Source organism: Wyeomyia smithii, chromosome 2 (genome assembly GCF_029784165.1).
Source record: "Wyeomyia smithii strain HCP4-BCI-WySm-NY-G18 chromosome 2, ASM2978416v1, whole genome shotgun sequence".
Lineage (NCBI taxonomy): Eukaryota > Metazoa > Arthropoda > Insecta > Diptera > Culicidae > Wyeomyia > Wyeomyia smithii.
The window spans coordinates 279,812,367-279,829,398 of NC_073695.1; the positions used below are offsets into that span (position 1 = coordinate 279,812,367).

Consider the following 17,032-nt stretch of genomic DNA (forward strand, 5'->3'; position numbering starts at 1 on the left):
AGGCGGCTTTTGTGAGAGCACTAGTTAATGATTAATGTATTTGCTCTTGATTTTGATTGTTCTCTTAGCGTAAGTATGAGTGAACGAGTCTGTTGTCAGATGTGATAGTTACAACAAGATAACACCCAAAATTTCGGCTGTAATTCAGGTTTAAATATGTTGAGATATTGAATTATTATGTTGTTTTTTTAATCCAATTTAAAGTTAGAATAACAATATGAGATCAACATAAAAAATAGTATATATGTAGTTATAAATTGCTTCTGAGATTAGTTTTAGTTTGTGCTGCACTTTTTCTGCATAATATTTTTAGGTGTACAAATTACCTATTAGTTCGGTAGATTGCAGCTCGAACAATTCGAATGCACTTAGTGAAAAGGCCTTGCGGATAGTGGATCGGATAACGTCAAGTTGCGCAAAACAGAAGGTGAATCACCGGTTTGTTGTGATTTGCTGATTATGGTAAGTCCATGTTTCATCACTCGAAACTGCAGACGTTCATTTGCTGGGAGTTTGTAAGTAATTTAAGTATAAACGCTATGGGGCTGAACGTGAAATAAATTTTGCAGTTTCATTCAAAAACTCATACAACAGTGCCACAGCCGTACCCACCCACCCGGCGTCACAAGCAGTCACAACTATGTGCCTACACGAAGGGTGAAAAGATTGTGAGTGTGCAGGAAACTCTCGCACACGCGTGTACCATGTCCACCGTCCTTCCAGTGTGGTGCGCCTGAGAATGAGTGCTGGTAAGTGGTACTAAGCGCACCCCAACCAATCTGTTGGCAAGTGAACTCTGCTCAGTTCTACATTAGACGGAGCTGTTTCATAACCTTTTTCCGAGTCGAGTCGTAGTGAAGTGACTGTCTCCATCATCCCTTCTGACCTCAAAATTAAAAAAAAGGGAAAATGGTCTTACCAACCTGATTTGAGTGAGTGGAGAAGAGTGTCGAAGAAAATGGTTATTTGAAGGAAAAGTTTCGATATTTAAACAATATAATGTCACTGCTTTGAGGGTATTAAGAATAGATGGAGTAAAAGCTCGTAGCACAGTAAAAGTGAAGTGAAAAAAGGAGATCCGGGCATTAGAGGCAAGTTACGAATGGAGAAAATGTTTGTGTACTAATTTATCGATTTTTCTTATAAAGCTGTGTGTGAACTTTCTGAAGAACTGGAAAAATTGCTTCTTATAGGCGGTTGCTTTGATATGAAACAAATCTGTTACAATATCAATGATCGTTTCGTGCGGAGAAAAGCGGGTTTTTCTTCGTTCTGCTTCAAGTAAATCAAAGGTGAGAAATTGTTTTCCCCTCGTAGTCGCCGATATCGTAGACCACCCCCTCAAACAGAAAGGAAATAACTGTATAATTAGATTACACTTTTCCATCCCCCAAACCAGAATGTAATGTTCTACAAATTTGTTCAATGAAAACCGCTTCGCTGTCGCTCATGAGCAGTGGAAGTGATGTTCTCTTCTGCTGGTAAAGCTTTTTTGTTCACTTTCACTAGAACCCTCTCATACGGTGTGAATTCATCCGGAGCACATCTCACGCACGGCTCACTGTGTTTAATACACGCAAATTTGGTGGAAAAATGATCTCTGTCATACCAATAATGCGTTTCTCTCGAATTCAATGTGATAAAATATCTGAGAGATGTGAACATTTTCCAGCTCCCTACTACTAATATACACATTACCAAAAATAGTTCACTGCCAATTGCTGCGAAAGAAAGTTAATGTCTTACCAGTCTATCCTTGCCACTAGCCTAACCAAATCATTAGTGAAAAGGTGAAAAGACATACGAGAATAAGTGTGTATTTTGCTTGTTTGTTTTCTGTAACGCCGTCATCGTCGTCGTCGTGGTTGCTACCGTGTTTTTCGTTAAGCATTTCTACTAAGAAGGACGAACGAAAAAACATTCTTTTTTTTATTGACGTGGAAGGACAACAATCCACCCAGTCTCAGTTACATAGAGCGCGTTTTGCAACGTAGCAGACAAACAGAAGCTGCTGGACACAGGACGACAAATTCATTTCGAATTATTGAGGGGGAGAATTAGGCTTTTATATTCAGACTCTTTGGACAGCGCGGAGGTATCACATCGAGGGCTACACAACCCTTTTCTAAATAAAAACGTGAATTTACGAATGTAACTGCATATTTGAATGTGATTGTATAATTGTACTTGGGTAAAGTACAAATTTAAAACCATTTTAAGTTTGGTGAATGTAATCGACGTAAACCATCTTGACGAAAAACAGCGTAGCAAAAATTTGTAATAAATTCTCTTCTGATAACATTAATGTATAAATAATTGATTATCAATAGTAGAATATAACAGTTCATATTTTAGTTTCTTTAAACTTCAAGATATATGTACTTGTAAAAACGTTTGAATTAATTTTATCGATTTGAACATATATTCCGTAATCAATTGAATAAGTATTTTTTCTCACAGCATGTAGTAATGCTAAATCCAATGAAATTCAGTGATTTTATGAATCAAATTTACCAAACTTACATAACTGCATTCACTTACATATCTAATTGTTATTTTATGTTTCAAGAGCTTGGAAAGCTTCTACACTGATTATATGACAAAAGTGTTTGAACTTTTACATAATTTAAAAACTCAAGGGAAGACACAAAAACAGCTCATTTGTATATTATCATGAAGACGCACTATGTGATACTATAAGTAACAGTAAAGCTTCCTAGCAAATCCAATCTGGTCTACAGGGTAAGTGAAAACAGTGCACTTTTGAAAAAAAAAAAAATAATACCCAAATGGGTAGATTGCAAATTATGAATTGAGTTGATTTACTATGAAACTGTCTTTTCATTTTTCTAGCACGATTGCGGAAATCATGTTGTTAAATAAATTCCGGAATCATTGTTTCCTCTGTGTGAAAAATAGCAACGAGCAAATGCAATACAATGATCTAACTCAGCGCTAAAACTCAAATGATAATTTTTCCCCATAAGACTAGGGCTTCTTTCCTCAAGCTAAACAATAATCACGTTGTCAAGATGAATGGGGCTATTTTAAGTTGGTCTGACAAGGTTAAATACTTGGGACTAATTTGCGATAAAAAACTCGGTTTTCAAAGAGCACATTGAGAGTAAACAAGCCAAGTGCATCAAATATACGAGATGTTTGTATCCTCTCATTAACAGGAATTCTAAACTTTGTTTAAAGAACAAGCTTTTGATTTACAAACAAATTTTTAGACCAGCAATGCTTTATGCTGTACCTATCTGGTCAAGTTGCTGTTCAACAAGGAAGAAAACGCTCCAAAGGATTCAGAATAAAATTCTGAAAATGATTTTGAAGCGTCCTCCTTGGTTTGGTACACTCGAATTACATAGACTTACTGGTGTAGAACCTTTAGAAGCTATGTCAAATAAAATTATTAACAATTTTCGACAAAAATCGTTGCAATCTTCAATTGCTACGATAAGCTCTCTTTATAGCCAATAAGTTAGCAATTAAGTTAGTTGTAAGTTCATTTCCCCTTTTCTGACAAGCAGGTTTAAATCCCTACGAACGATAAGTCCTAATGGCGAAAGCAAACAAATCCCAACAATTAAAATTACAAATTCCTAACAGTGTTGAGAAGTCACCATTTGTGATTGGACACACAAACTCATTACTTACTCATATTTATCATAAATACTTAAGCTACCTCCCTTTAAAAAAATAAATAAAAAAAAGATCTAACTCAGCAGTTCCCAACCTTTTTTGTCCGCGTACCCCTTGGCGATATTTTCCAAATCATTTGTACCCTTTGACTTGGAATGTTTTCGCAGAGTGGGTGAGAGCAGTGGTAGACCATGTTGTGGTAGTCTAGTTTAGGTTTCAAATTGAATTATGATTTATTTGATTGCTACAGTCATTTTTTAAGAGCACCTTTGAAAAGATTAGATTTCTTTTCACTTGACGATTTTGAGCGTAAAATCTCAGCCTCCCAATAATAAATAGCGCTTGGATTGCTACTCTATGCATGCGGTAGCGGTGCAAACAATCGATCAAAGTTTTACACACGTAATTTTATGGATTTTTGAGAAAATTATCTTGCAAAATTAGAGTAAAATTTGAGCATGGAGTTTCATCTTAAACTGTGCGGTAAAAATGATGTCAAAAAGTGTGCTCAATCTAGAAGATTCATAATACCCAATATAAATCTTTCCGAAAAGCTTCTTGAGCTCAACAAAAGAGCTCTTTGAACATACGTAGGGCGGGTAACGGGGCACTGACCAAGCAAATATCATTTAACATTAACAATAAAACATAAATAAGAGTTCGAATCGACTTTTTAACAGTAAAAATGTGTGGTATTTGATTTTTCTTTGTTTGTCTAGTTAGTTTTTGTTGATGTCCGCTGTGCATTTCGTAACTTACTCCTTTGATTTCTGTTCGTCTTCACCAATTAAATTATGGAATGTTGAATTATAATCCACGAAGTACTACTGTTACAACTATGTACGAGTGCGAATTTCGCAATTATTATTATTCGCATTTTGTTTAAAAATATGAAATTGAGTCGACTAGATCTCAAATTGTTTTTAACGGCTACTAACAGTTCAGTTACCTTTTTCAGCATGAGAGGATTTTACTTCTACGTTTTTCGGTGATAGAGGAGTGAACCATATTGATGTATGATAATATTTACTGTAATCGAATGGTTAAAATTATTTCAATTTAAATAGTATAATTAAATAACGAAGATAAATATCATTTTAAAAGTTACAGCAGAACTATGAAAAAAAATGTGTATAAGCTGGAATAGAGACAAGACTTTTGAAGTTTTTTTTTCATTTACTCAAAAAATTAGGAAAACACATAATTTTCGCATCATTTTAACATGGCCAAATTGGTGACTGAATATCATCAATTGGGTCCTTAAGCTTTGCCAGTTTTATGTATCATTTGAAAAAGATGCGTTTTCTGAGTAAAACGTGATTCTTTAAATGTGTTTATTGTTGTTTTTCGATTTTAAAATGAATAATAAAAAAATGCCGAAATGTCTTAAATGACAGTTAATACCTGCAAGGTATATGGGCGAAATGTTATTTAAGACACTTCGAGTAGTTTTTTTATTATTCATTTAAAAATCGTAGGACAACGATAAACATTTTTTGATCACGTTTTGCTCAGAAAATAACGCTCTTTCAGCTGATACATAAAAGTCAGGAAACCGTGGAATATTTTAGGACCTAATTTATGTATTTTAATGAATAATGGGAGAGTTTTGAAACTGAAATTGCTATTTGTTTTATACTAGGTGTACTTCTAAGTAATTTCCGGTTTTGTACCACTGTTGGTAACACATACCATATGTCATTTTGTTCAGTCATATCGAGTGCTTGAACTGCGTTGACATTATTTCGAAAAAATCTTCCAGTAAGTTTCCGCTCCGGCAAGCGAAAATCGTTTGATGACGCCAAATTGCAAGCATTATTAGATGAAGACAACACGCAAACGCAACGACAGCTTGCAGATGCGTTGGGAGTTCAACAGCAAGCAATTTCCAAACGTCTGCGAGCCAGAAAATCAAAAACGACAGAAGAAGTTGATTTTGCTCCACGACAATGCGCTGTCGCATAAGTCGAAAGTCGTTCGTGACATGCTGGAACAGCTCAAGTGGGAAGTGCTTGATTATGCGGCTTACTCACCAGACCTGGCGCCATCCGACTACTACCTCTTTGCCTCGTTGAACCATGTCCTTTCTGAGCAGCGCTTCGAGTCGTATGAAAATGTACGAAAATGACTTACGGAGTTGTTCACCTTCAAAGGCAATGATTTTTACTGGCGTGGTATCCACACTTTACCAGACTTTTTGGAATTATGTGTTTTATTTGCAAAAAAAACTGGAAATTACTCAGGAGTACACCTAGTAATGTATGAAAAGATAAAAATGTTTGAATGTCTTTTCACAGATAAAATAGAGAAAACAGCTTCGACTCAACTATACGAGAATTTTTTCTAGAAACCTTAAACCTTGAACTATAATTTTCGTTAAAATACATATATGTTTTTGAAAAGTGACCTTTTCATCTATGAACAATTCACTCTATACAATTTTCACGCAACTCTTTGTTTTTCTACAAAAAGGTGAGCTTTAATCTATTCTGAGGCACTTAATAGAAAATAAGCCAACCTGGGTTTTAACTGTAGAGTGGAAAATGACCCGCAGAATGAAATCTAATAACTGTTTCGATAACACAAAATATTCTGACATAATATGAAAATGTTGGTGGCAATTTCAAGTCTGAGAGTCTGAAAAGTTCTTAATATGAACACTTGAACGTAGGAAAATATTTCATGGACGGTATTAATCCGAAGAATCCCGGTTTCCCCTACATTGTACAGCGAATCCCTGCTCTGCTGTTGCTTGTTGTCTGTAGAGTCCAATGATAAATATAGTCTATTGATTTTGGATAATGATAAATGAGGCTCGACCGTGGCCTTCTTAGCGAAATAATGGAACGGAAGAAAGGAGCTTGACGCTCAAGTTGGGGTTTTATACCACGAGTGCTCCGTACTTTTCGTTGTTTACGTGCTTCACTCGACGAGCGAGCTTGTTGGAAACTTTCCAACCAAAGATGATTGGGTGGTTTGAAACCGCAACAACGCGGTTTGATATAGGTAGACACACTTACCACTGGGAACAAACAGGAACCAATTGCATGAAAAAAGGAATGTAAGCTTTGAATCAATTAACAGCATTATAAAATAGGATGATAAAAAAAATTAAAGAGTAATAAGGTGCATATCCTTGAGCCTGATTGCAAGAAGGAATGAAATGAGAAATGAAAAGATCTCTGAATTATTTTAAGTGGAAATCTGGAAAAGCTGCCAGTTGATGAGATAAGCCCTGCCATTCCGTTTGTTCAAACGTAATGATTATTGAACTGAAACTGGTTATCTACAGTTTTTCAATCCTAAAAAGAACGTGAACTTACTGCCGCGGGAACGGTCGCGTACCAGACATTATTTATGTTTTGTAACTGCAGTTGTCGATAGAGAAGAATGTATACAAAAAAGAAACTCATCCCAAAACACTCATGACCAATTTTCAGCAAGGCTTTTTTCGAGAAACTTGGCAATCCCGACAGTGCAGTTCATTTCGGACCAATCGGCTCTAGTGGTGTTGTTTTGGTGTTTGCTGGTTATTCTCGGATATTTTTTTCTTCTAGTTCTATGCAAGCGCTTTCCTTCAATGGAACACTTTTTCACGCGAACAACCCCAGTGTAGTTTTCGTAACTTTTGCTATACGTGCGCACTTCACTTTAGTCATGTGAGGGCGATGGTGTTTGAAAGCACTTACAGCAGGATTGAGTGTATACTAAACGAGGCACAGTCCTCCATGCTGAGGCACGGCACGTTATATGTATACACATGTACAGTAAACCATCGCCGCTTCTGGCCGTACCCTGCGAGGCAGGGGAAATGACCATCCGGTGGAGCGCTTCCGGTACTTTATGATCTCGATTGGTGGCGATGGATGCCGGCAGTTGGTTGTAGCGTACAGAAGGAAAGAAAAGTTGGTGTTAAACGATGTGTAGAAACGGATAGGCGTTAAGAGCTCTATGTATACAGTATTGAGTGATCTAATTCTAGTGGATAAACGTGAAAAACGTTTTTTTTTTGTTACGAATAACGATTGTATTTTATACGGTTAGTTACTGCACATACTCCACTCGGATGGTTTCTGATTTATTAAGTTGGTACACTGGAATTCTCATGGAAAAAAGAAATGTTTTTGATCTTTTGTTGCCAGTTTTTGACCAGGTTTCAAAAAGAACCATTATTTCTGTTTTTTTTTTTGCACACAGCAGATATGATTATAAAAATAATTTAATAGACAACCAGTGGAAATTGCCACCTTGTAGTATATGTTCAAAGGCATCAAAAACGGTTATATTGCTCGCAGAAGTACACTCGTAGCAGTAAAGTTTATTACGAAATTGCTGTTTCGCTCATAAAAATTGTCGTATAAACAATGACCTAAGAGAAGCAAAAAACAAAATCCAATTTAAATTGAAACAGAGTACCGTACGGTTTAGCACACGAACCAAAAATCGTTCCTTCCATTCCCCAGACGCGTGAGTCTATTAGTGGCATAAATGTATTCAAGTTCTGATGTTTCTGTAACGCTAGGTTGAGTTGCACATTTGTAACCAGGATACTGACAGGATAGCAAATGACTCACTGATTCCAACATCCCGCATCGTGCACAATAGCTTTTCCAGCACACATCCATAACATTTGTACTTTACTCACGAGTGCAATTTTAATTGCATTTAAATTTAATTTTCTCTCGCCGGCACCCAACCGCACATATGGGACAGTGTGTATTTGCAGTATACTCTGGAACACCCTCCACCGATAGACAAAAACGTCCCATTTCACACCAGCAGCCTGTGGAAACTCCTTCTTGCATACAGTAACCGAAAACGGTTGTAGCCGTTTTCGTTGTCGCCGTCCGCCGTAAGATGAAAAAGCATTTTACAGCTTGTGCCGCTTTTTGTTGCTGGCGTCTTCGTGTGTAACAACATTTCATAAGTAAGAGCGAAACCCGAAGAGGGTGTACGTAGCTAGCAGAGTGCACTTCACCCGCATTTGTCCCCTGGCATTCTTACTGCCATCATCCAACTCGCATATATGAGCCGAACCACAGTATGCAAACGCTGCAAAAATCTAATAATAAGAGCATCAGCGCGTCACAATATGTGCACTTTTCTTCCAAACAAACCCACCTCCCTGCCGCTAGGATAGCACGTTTTCCTGAGCACGTGTTGCAGACGCTGAAGGCATAACACAATTCCGCGGGCGCACGTAAATGCAACCTGGTAAATGATGATAACAATGTCACAACAGAGAGGTAAACTTCATTTACAGGAAGTGGCTATTACAAAACTAAAACATGTTGGGTCTACCTTTTTTGTTCAGTTAGGAGAAAATTGAGGTGTAAAATCGCTTAAGCTGGTCCAAATACTAAATTTTGGATAAATTTTATGTTTCAGACTGAAAACGATTTTCGATTTAACAGAATTGAAAAGCCCTAGCGATCTGCGATTTTTAACTGCGATAACTCTCCTATCGTGGCTCGTTTGCAACGTTAACTTCCAGCGTGATTTATGTATGTGCTTTCCTACATAAGAAATGTTTTCGCAACTTTCTCGTAAAAGTTGGTACGGACTTTGTTTTCGCATACAAATCAGAGCTGCTCCGATGGAATTGATGTCAATCGGCGTAAAAAACTTCAACACGTTACGTGATATCATGGGAAAAGACCTGAATCAGCTTTCTGGGTGTCAAGTAAACTAACGATTGCTAACAGTTCTCTACTGACAGCTGAAAAAAATAATTCATCAAAAAGTTGATAAGCATCGACAGTAAAAAGTTGTGCATCTCGCTAGATCAAAAGATTGTGTCTAGTATTACAGTGTGTCGAATTTTGTGCTGTGTATTATGAAATCGAATTTAAGTATCTATGGCTACTACTAAAGTTTGCTTAGCAGATCGACAATCCTTTCACACTAGTAAAATAGGTGGAAAATGCAGAACAACAGTTCACTTATCTTTCGTTTCTAGCGATTTTAGTCTGAAACTGATTAACCTTCCAAAGAAAAAGGGGTAGCGGAATTGGCTAAAAGGGTCTTTGCTAGGGTTGCATACCTTCTTCCATTCATGGTGGATTTCCTCCGTTAGTCGCATTGTCTCTGCCCACTCCTTCACAAGTTACCCTTTTTGTGCGCTTATAATAGGATTGAACATTTTTGTTCTATCGGGACATGGCCACCGAAAATCTTTTGTACATATCGTTAGCCAAAGAGACGAAACTATTTATAAATGAAATCTTTTATTCTTCCGAAGAGATTGCAGCTTGGATAATAGATTCCCACTCTACTCGCAAAACAAAAATAGGGCGTTTTCTGCTGACTATGGTCTTGGTGAAGGATGCCATTAATATGGTTCCTGCCATACGCTTAAATCTCACGAATCACGAATCGATTATTCCCATATTTTCCCATATTTTATAACTTTCACTTGAAACTTGTGCCACCAGAAATCTATGAACCACAGATAGATGCTGCTGACAATGCTAACAAACTATGTTAATTATTTGCCTCACTAGAATTTGCTTACAAATAATAACGTAATGATATATTTGAAAATATCATGCAAAGGATGGTTAGCATGAACTTTTACAACTGCATGTAAAGTTGGGAGTGGTTTTATCCGTGTGCATCTTCATGAGTTGCAGCCCAGTTCGCCCCAAACAAAACTTTCGATTTAAACGCAAATGTTTGCCTAAAAGTTAGACGATTATTTGCATGTTTCGCATAAATCTGCATGGCTATAGCTGATATACACAGTTAGTCGGCACATGCCGGTGAAGATTCTAGTATGATATCAGAATATGTATGCACGTAGATGCTCAGGTGCTTATGAAATAACCGATGTGAACTGAGTGCTGAATTCGCTGCTGGAAAAGGTACCGAATCTGTCCAGCGAACACGATCGAGTCCAGTCTGGTGGACAGCTTTGTGGGGGGGGGGGGGGGTTTGTAATGTCCACGGTCCATACAATTTTTTTAGAATTTATATGGGCAGTTGTCCACGGAGGGGGAGAGGGGGGGGGGGGTCAAAATCGTTAAAAATCTGTCCACGTGGTATGTGGTTAGTGTAAAATAACAATTGTTTTTTTTCGCTTATTTATGCGAATTATTTTTGTTATGTTGTGGAGATGGATTCTACAAAACTCCAGCCTTAAACAGGACATAATATGTCTTTAAATAGGACTTCAAATAGGACATAATATACCTTGTTGCTCTTCCACGAAATTTAATTATTTCACAAAGATGGTTTTTCGTTTCATCGGAGTTCTTTCCACAAAATATTATACGGTCTAGTTTGAATTCTTACAGGCTTTCTTTGGAATAGATTACCCTGGAATACTTGCTACACATCCTGTTTTATTATACTCGATCACTAAAGTGTGAAGTAGTATTTATTATTATTTATTTATATCAATAGTTCTCTGTAGAAGCCACAAACGACCAACTTCGAATTTTCACAAGACTCATTTCATTTCATTTTATGTCACCCCCCCCCCCCCCTCAAAAATCTTGGATATTGGAAGGGGAAGAAAAAAAAGCTCAAACCGTTTTGTTCATTCTATTGGTTTTCCGACAGCATAAATGCTTTATTTATCAACAAACAAGTACAGTGACAGCGAGAGTGTCGTCAAAAGGCAAGCAAAATAAATAAAAATAATAATAAAGTGTTATTTTTCAACATTTATTTGAGTGCAAGTTACAAATGTCCTAACTTGCACACAAACTTTGATCAAAGATATTTCTTTTTTTTCGTCTCGGTGTTATTTATTTTTTGCCACCCCCTTTACTAACTTTGATAACCTTGGACATAAAAAGAATTCGAAATTTGTATCAGCCTTATCATGTAACACTTGTGAAAACTCTTCTTACGGAGGTAGTTCCAATTATTCTGAACTACAAGTATACTTACCTGAAGTGTGTAATAGGATGTGTACGCCGGTTTAGGAAATTAGTCTTAAAAATTTTTAGTCTAAAAAATGCACACCCGTGGAAAATATTCACTTTAGTTACTTTACTTATACGCATTGTACACAGAGAAAATGATGAAAACAGAAATACCACGGTATAGATACTTACTAATTTTACTTACTTCACTCACAAAGGTTAATATGTAGCATTGTGAAATGACAAACATTAAATCATAAAACGAAAGACGGGTTTCTAATTACACTTCAAACAAACCTGCTCCTTTGTTCCGTTGAGGTACATGATCGAGTATGGTAACTTAAGCTTTTTAACAAAATATGATTGAAGTGGTAAACTCATAATAGGGTAGAATTATTTTGTACGAAAGAGTGCTCCCATGATTTCTTCACTGGTACTATAACGAATACTTCGTTCTACCATCACAACCGCTCGCCACCTAGTAGACACTGTAGGCAATAAGCCCTCAATAAGCCTTTTACCATTTATAATAATAATGTTGTGGCAATAAATTATGCAACTGGTGTTGTAGGATGCTTTTTTGCTGGTTACGTAACGTGCTCGAGTTGTTAGAAATCGTCTCTGAGCACCACAAGGAAGCGGTCCGTGTGCTCTGCGGCTGCGGTGTTCTCTGATGATAGTTCAGCGTTCGGAAATAGTCACGACCAACGAAAAGCTCACCCGCTACGTGTTGTGGCACAATTATTAATCTCGTTTATCATGTTTATGGTGGTTTCTGGTCCATCGCAGACAGGCATTTGATTTTTGCACTATTTCAGCTCCAAAAAAAATTGCTTGCCCAGTTACCAGCTCTTGCATCTATGAAGGTAATTTTGAAATGTAAGTTACATAAGAACCCGAGCAGGACAAAATATCATTATAATATCACAACCAGATATTGGAAATACACCTCATTTTGATCTTAATATGGTTTACATAGTTGCTTGATATTTCAATAACAAACCAATAATTTGCATTGAAAATCTCGAAAATGACCGATTCAATATTTTCAACTTATTGAACACTGAATGCATAACTGAATATATTATAAATAATCAATGACGAACAATTTTCACTTAAAAATTTATTTTTAATCAGATATTTAAAATCAACTCAAATATCTTATTGAAGGCATATCGAGATATGATATCAAAATGTTATGATATTTTCATATGCATGTTTGAGACGTGAATATCTTTCGAATAACACGATAAGTCCTCATAGCTTAATATACTATTGATGAGTCATGATTTTGTTATGCTCTCCTGCCCGGGAAGACACGTTTTAGATCGAAAGTCGGAAGCTCCTCCATCAAAATTCATGGAGACGCGGTAGGAAACGCTTTCGCTGAGAAGCAAATTTTACTCTCGCAAAAAAAGGCTACTCTATTGTCATTCCACGACCGTCTTTATGATTCATCTTTTCTTCGGTTTTCGTATTCATTTTTCCATGGCCAACACAGATTTTGCTAGACCTTCTCTCCTACGTGCTTTAGCGCTTCTTCGCACTGCACAGCAAATTCCTCTAGTATCAACAAGGATGTCATATTTATTTTGATTAAACTATTCCGGTCTCATTAAAAGCAGCTTTATTAGATTTGGCCTGCCATCATTCTTCAAATTTTATTGCTCGTGCAACCAACGAACGAACAACCAATATGCCAATAGACCATTGGCGAGAGAATGATGTAACCGTTACTCATCATGTGGCCATGTGGTAGGTACATAAAGCGGGTTTCTGTGACGCTATCCGCATCAGAACACACCAAGTAGAAAATTGTTCCACCGAGATGAATTGGGTCACGCCAAAAACCACATTGTCCGGCACCGAGCATGCCGTAATGCACTGGTAAGGTGGATCAAGTTTCTAGATATCTACGTACGAAAAAGCTAGCATGTCTTGTACAAATATCTTTACGATGCGATTACGATGGCATGGAGCATCCGATCCGATATGGGGTAAAGAAATTAAAGGACACAAACAGCATGATACGATAAAGGCTTTTAGCTTTCTGTAGATAAATATAACCGGGCTTCCTGTATCCATTATATAGGATATACGTCGGTTTGGATCTGCTGGAGAAGCTTATTATTATTCTCGCCACCGTCCCTTTATTAACCCTTCGTCCACGTGGTTAACATAGCGGTTCAGTTTTTTCAGATAGAGTTCCGCTTGTGGAAAAAAAACTCAGTGGCCTTTTCAAATTAAATGATTGTGTGATAAAGACGAGTTGTGAGTCTCGTGCATCAAGGAAGTCATGGACGATAATAATGCGCCTTGCTTTGCTCCTTGTTGAACGCTCGTTCAGCTTGTCTCGTAGGTACAACTTCAAGGGCCATTAAATTATCATTTTCAAAGCCAGAACGGAGGTAGAATTATGTTTTCAAGAACATGATTCGCTCGCAAGTTATAAAATTGGTTTTTCAAAAAGACTTAAAAATTCGTTTGTTACATTGCACTTGTAGCTACGAGTAACGAGCATACTTTCTCTTCTGCACGAGCAAATGAAACCTACATATAAGCTTATGTGGGGGGTCTGTTTTTATATTACGTAACAGCAAGTACATTGTCTAGTGATGTGTTCAATAGACGTGTAGATTCATTTGATTAATAATTTATTGTTATGTTTTTATTTTGTTAATTGTGGTACAAGTTACGTGAGCGATCAAATACAATGCAAGTGAAAACCTGAATTGGAATGCTCTTTCTACTTCCTGCTGGTCGAGAGCTTTCATACGCGATCACTGGATTTTCCGCTACTAAGAGACAGCATGCAACCGTATTCCGGTTATCCACTACACTGCATTCCTGCATTGGCAGGAATATCGGGCTGATGTTGTCGGTTCGTGCTAGTGAAAAGAGATGAACTTTTAACAAGTAGTTACTCGAGTGCATCCAATGCGAACGCGTTTGAGGTTTGTTTTGCCAGCAGAAAATTGTGAAATTTCTATATGCGCAGATTCACACATCGTCTTCCAGTGAATTTTTTTTTTTTTTGATTTGTGCTTAAGGAAACTTTTCCAACATACTGTGCTAAAATGGTATCAAACTGTGTCAAACCAATAGATGATATACGGTAATATTAGAACTCCATTCGCAATAATAAATATCAGAAGCTCTAGCACAGAACAAGAACACTGATTAATGAATGACATTTTTATTTCTTTCTTCTTTCCTATTTTACAGAATTGGTTCCTTAATTTCATTGATCGTGAATGTTTGTGAATAAGGATCGCTTCCGAAAGACATACGGCGGAGCCGGTTCAGGACGATTACAAGCGTCTGCAGAGATTTCCGGAAAGCCAGTGCGTCGCGGTTTGCCACAAAAACCTGCAACGTCAGAAAAAAAAAATGAACGTAATTTAATTTACCACCGGCAACACAAGAAAGCCCTTTTGCAAAAAAGCACTTCACAAACCAACGCTTGGCAGGCCGGTAGCCGGAGTTGCAGAATTATCATGCTGTAATAAATTATAGCAATTGATTGAAAAGATACGCTTGGGTGCCGTGCCCCTGAACAGTTCTTCTGATTCCTGGGGGACCGGCGGGGTCGTAGTTTGTGTAAAACAATGGCTTACCTCAATCCAGTATGTGATAGGGAGGGATATAATGCCACACGCAACAAAAAACCGAAACATGTATATGAACAGCGCAGCTTCTGCCGGCCGGAAAATGTGCAGTTCGGGAAACTGTACATCGAGGTTACCACAAATACAGCGTTGTTCAAATAATAAACAATCGTAGTAACCGGTATTTGAGAGGGTTGTAAGTAACAGGGCCACCAACGGTGAACTGAACCGTTCTACCGGGATAGAATACTCTGAGGTAGAAATAACGCCCACCCGGACTGCTGTTGTTGGAAAGTGAATATGAATGGAAGCATAACAAGTTCGTGAAAAAATATGCCGCGGCACTAGCAGAAGCGAATGTTTGTGGATGTATATGAAAGAGTGTAGCAATTCGAGTAATCAACATACCTTGAATAATTTAATATTGTAGAGTTTTGCGTTTGAACATGCACAAATTATTTTGAATGTGATTGTGTATATTTTTTTTGTTCACAAATTAATTGTATGGTTTTAGAAGCAGTAAATGATTGTGGCAGGACTAATCATCCGAATGTGATTTTGGTGAATAGGAAAGACCGAGGCGATAATTAATAGAAGAGAACACAACAAATAGTAAATTTTAATTGAAATACAAAAAATCGAACATCATTTTGAAAAAACTATCGGTGTGAAGTGTGGAAAGCTGAAGTGTGGTACGACCGCGGGATCATGGCAGCAACTTCATGCGGCCCTGGGAGGCCGCCACCTGTGGTTTACCGACGGTTGGTCTTGATCCATTGGCTGTTGCTGACGATCCTAGCGCTAGTGATTGTCGACCTTCCGATTGTGAAAACGGAGAAAACCAAAACTTGTAAGTATACTTGATTTACTAATTTTATCACCAAATTATATGTATGTAATTAGACTGTGGTTACAAATCTTGCTGTCTTTTCATATATAATTACTTTTCTGGAGGCACTAAAAAAACATACATAAAATAACAATTAAATAAAAGAAATCTAATTCCCAAAAAAAAAAAATTAATACCAGAAATTCGAATTCCATCAACAAAATGATCCCGATACCGATCAATGAGCGATGACATTTTGGTTGTGATTTGTCGTCATCTTTGCACATGAGTATCGAATAAACCATTCGTTCAGAAACAAACTTTCTTATCGTCCATAAACATCTTTCTATAGCAAATTACCGTTAAGCAAAGACACAGGATAGAGCATTTTGACAATCCTAAATGTAATTATATAATGCACGACATTCTATACAACCAAAAGTCGAACGTATCGAACGAGTGCCTACACCGCAACCGTCGCTGTTTTCGTGTTTAACCAGTAATGTGCTTTATTGGCTTGGAACATGAAAAGCTATTTCCTAAAATGGTGGTGTAACAGTAATAATATTAATAGTAAATCACGGCTCGGCATGGCATTCTAAACTGCTAGTCTTATTGCGCCTCAGCCTAAGCACAGTAGGTTCGGGTACGTGCCGTCTATAAACGACCTAAACTTGAAACTGTCAGAACTACACATACAACCGAGCCGAACGAGTCTGATGACGGCACTTCCATACAGCCATATATACCGTTGTTGATGACGATACTGACGGAAGGGTGTGTCTATGCATGGAAGGAGCTGGGTGTGCAGTCTAAGAAACGGTGACGAAATGTGGGCCGGAAATGTTTGGTTGTTACCCACTGAAGTAGGAGAGGAGCACTTGCAAGGAATTGAATTCGGAAGAGAAGCATGGATTGGGAGGATTGTTTACATTTGTGTAGAGCCCTTACATTACCAGTTAGTAACTTGCATGTGGCATGCAACGAACGATTAAATGTTGGAATTATTTTTGCTTCGAATATTCCATAAACCGTGTCCCTACGATTCCCAAACGTTATCGGGTCCAGGACGACATTTA

General features: G+C 37.5%; 1 protein-coding gene across 5 annotated transcripts in view; it reads left to right on the top strand.

Moving 5' to 3' along the window:
- Positions 1-329: 329 nt before the first annotated feature.
- Positions 330-17,032, top strand: part of LOC129725759 (uncharacterized) — a 69,762-nt gene continuing 53,059 nt past the window's right edge. For 2 of the 5 annotated variants that reach the window (XM_055681925.1, XM_055681929.1), the window contains exons 1-2: positions 792-1,292; positions 14,742-15,974. In XM_055681925.1, coding sequence (XP_055537900.1) covers positions 15,833-15,974 — 142 coding nt within the window. In that variant the 5' untranslated portion in view covers positions 792-1,292; positions 14,742-15,832. Of the gene's footprint in view, positions 463-791; positions 1,293-14,741; positions 15,975-17,032 lie in introns of those variants that run through there. The other 3 variants (XM_055681926.1, XM_055681928.1, XM_055681927.1) reach the window with 3 other exon arrangements.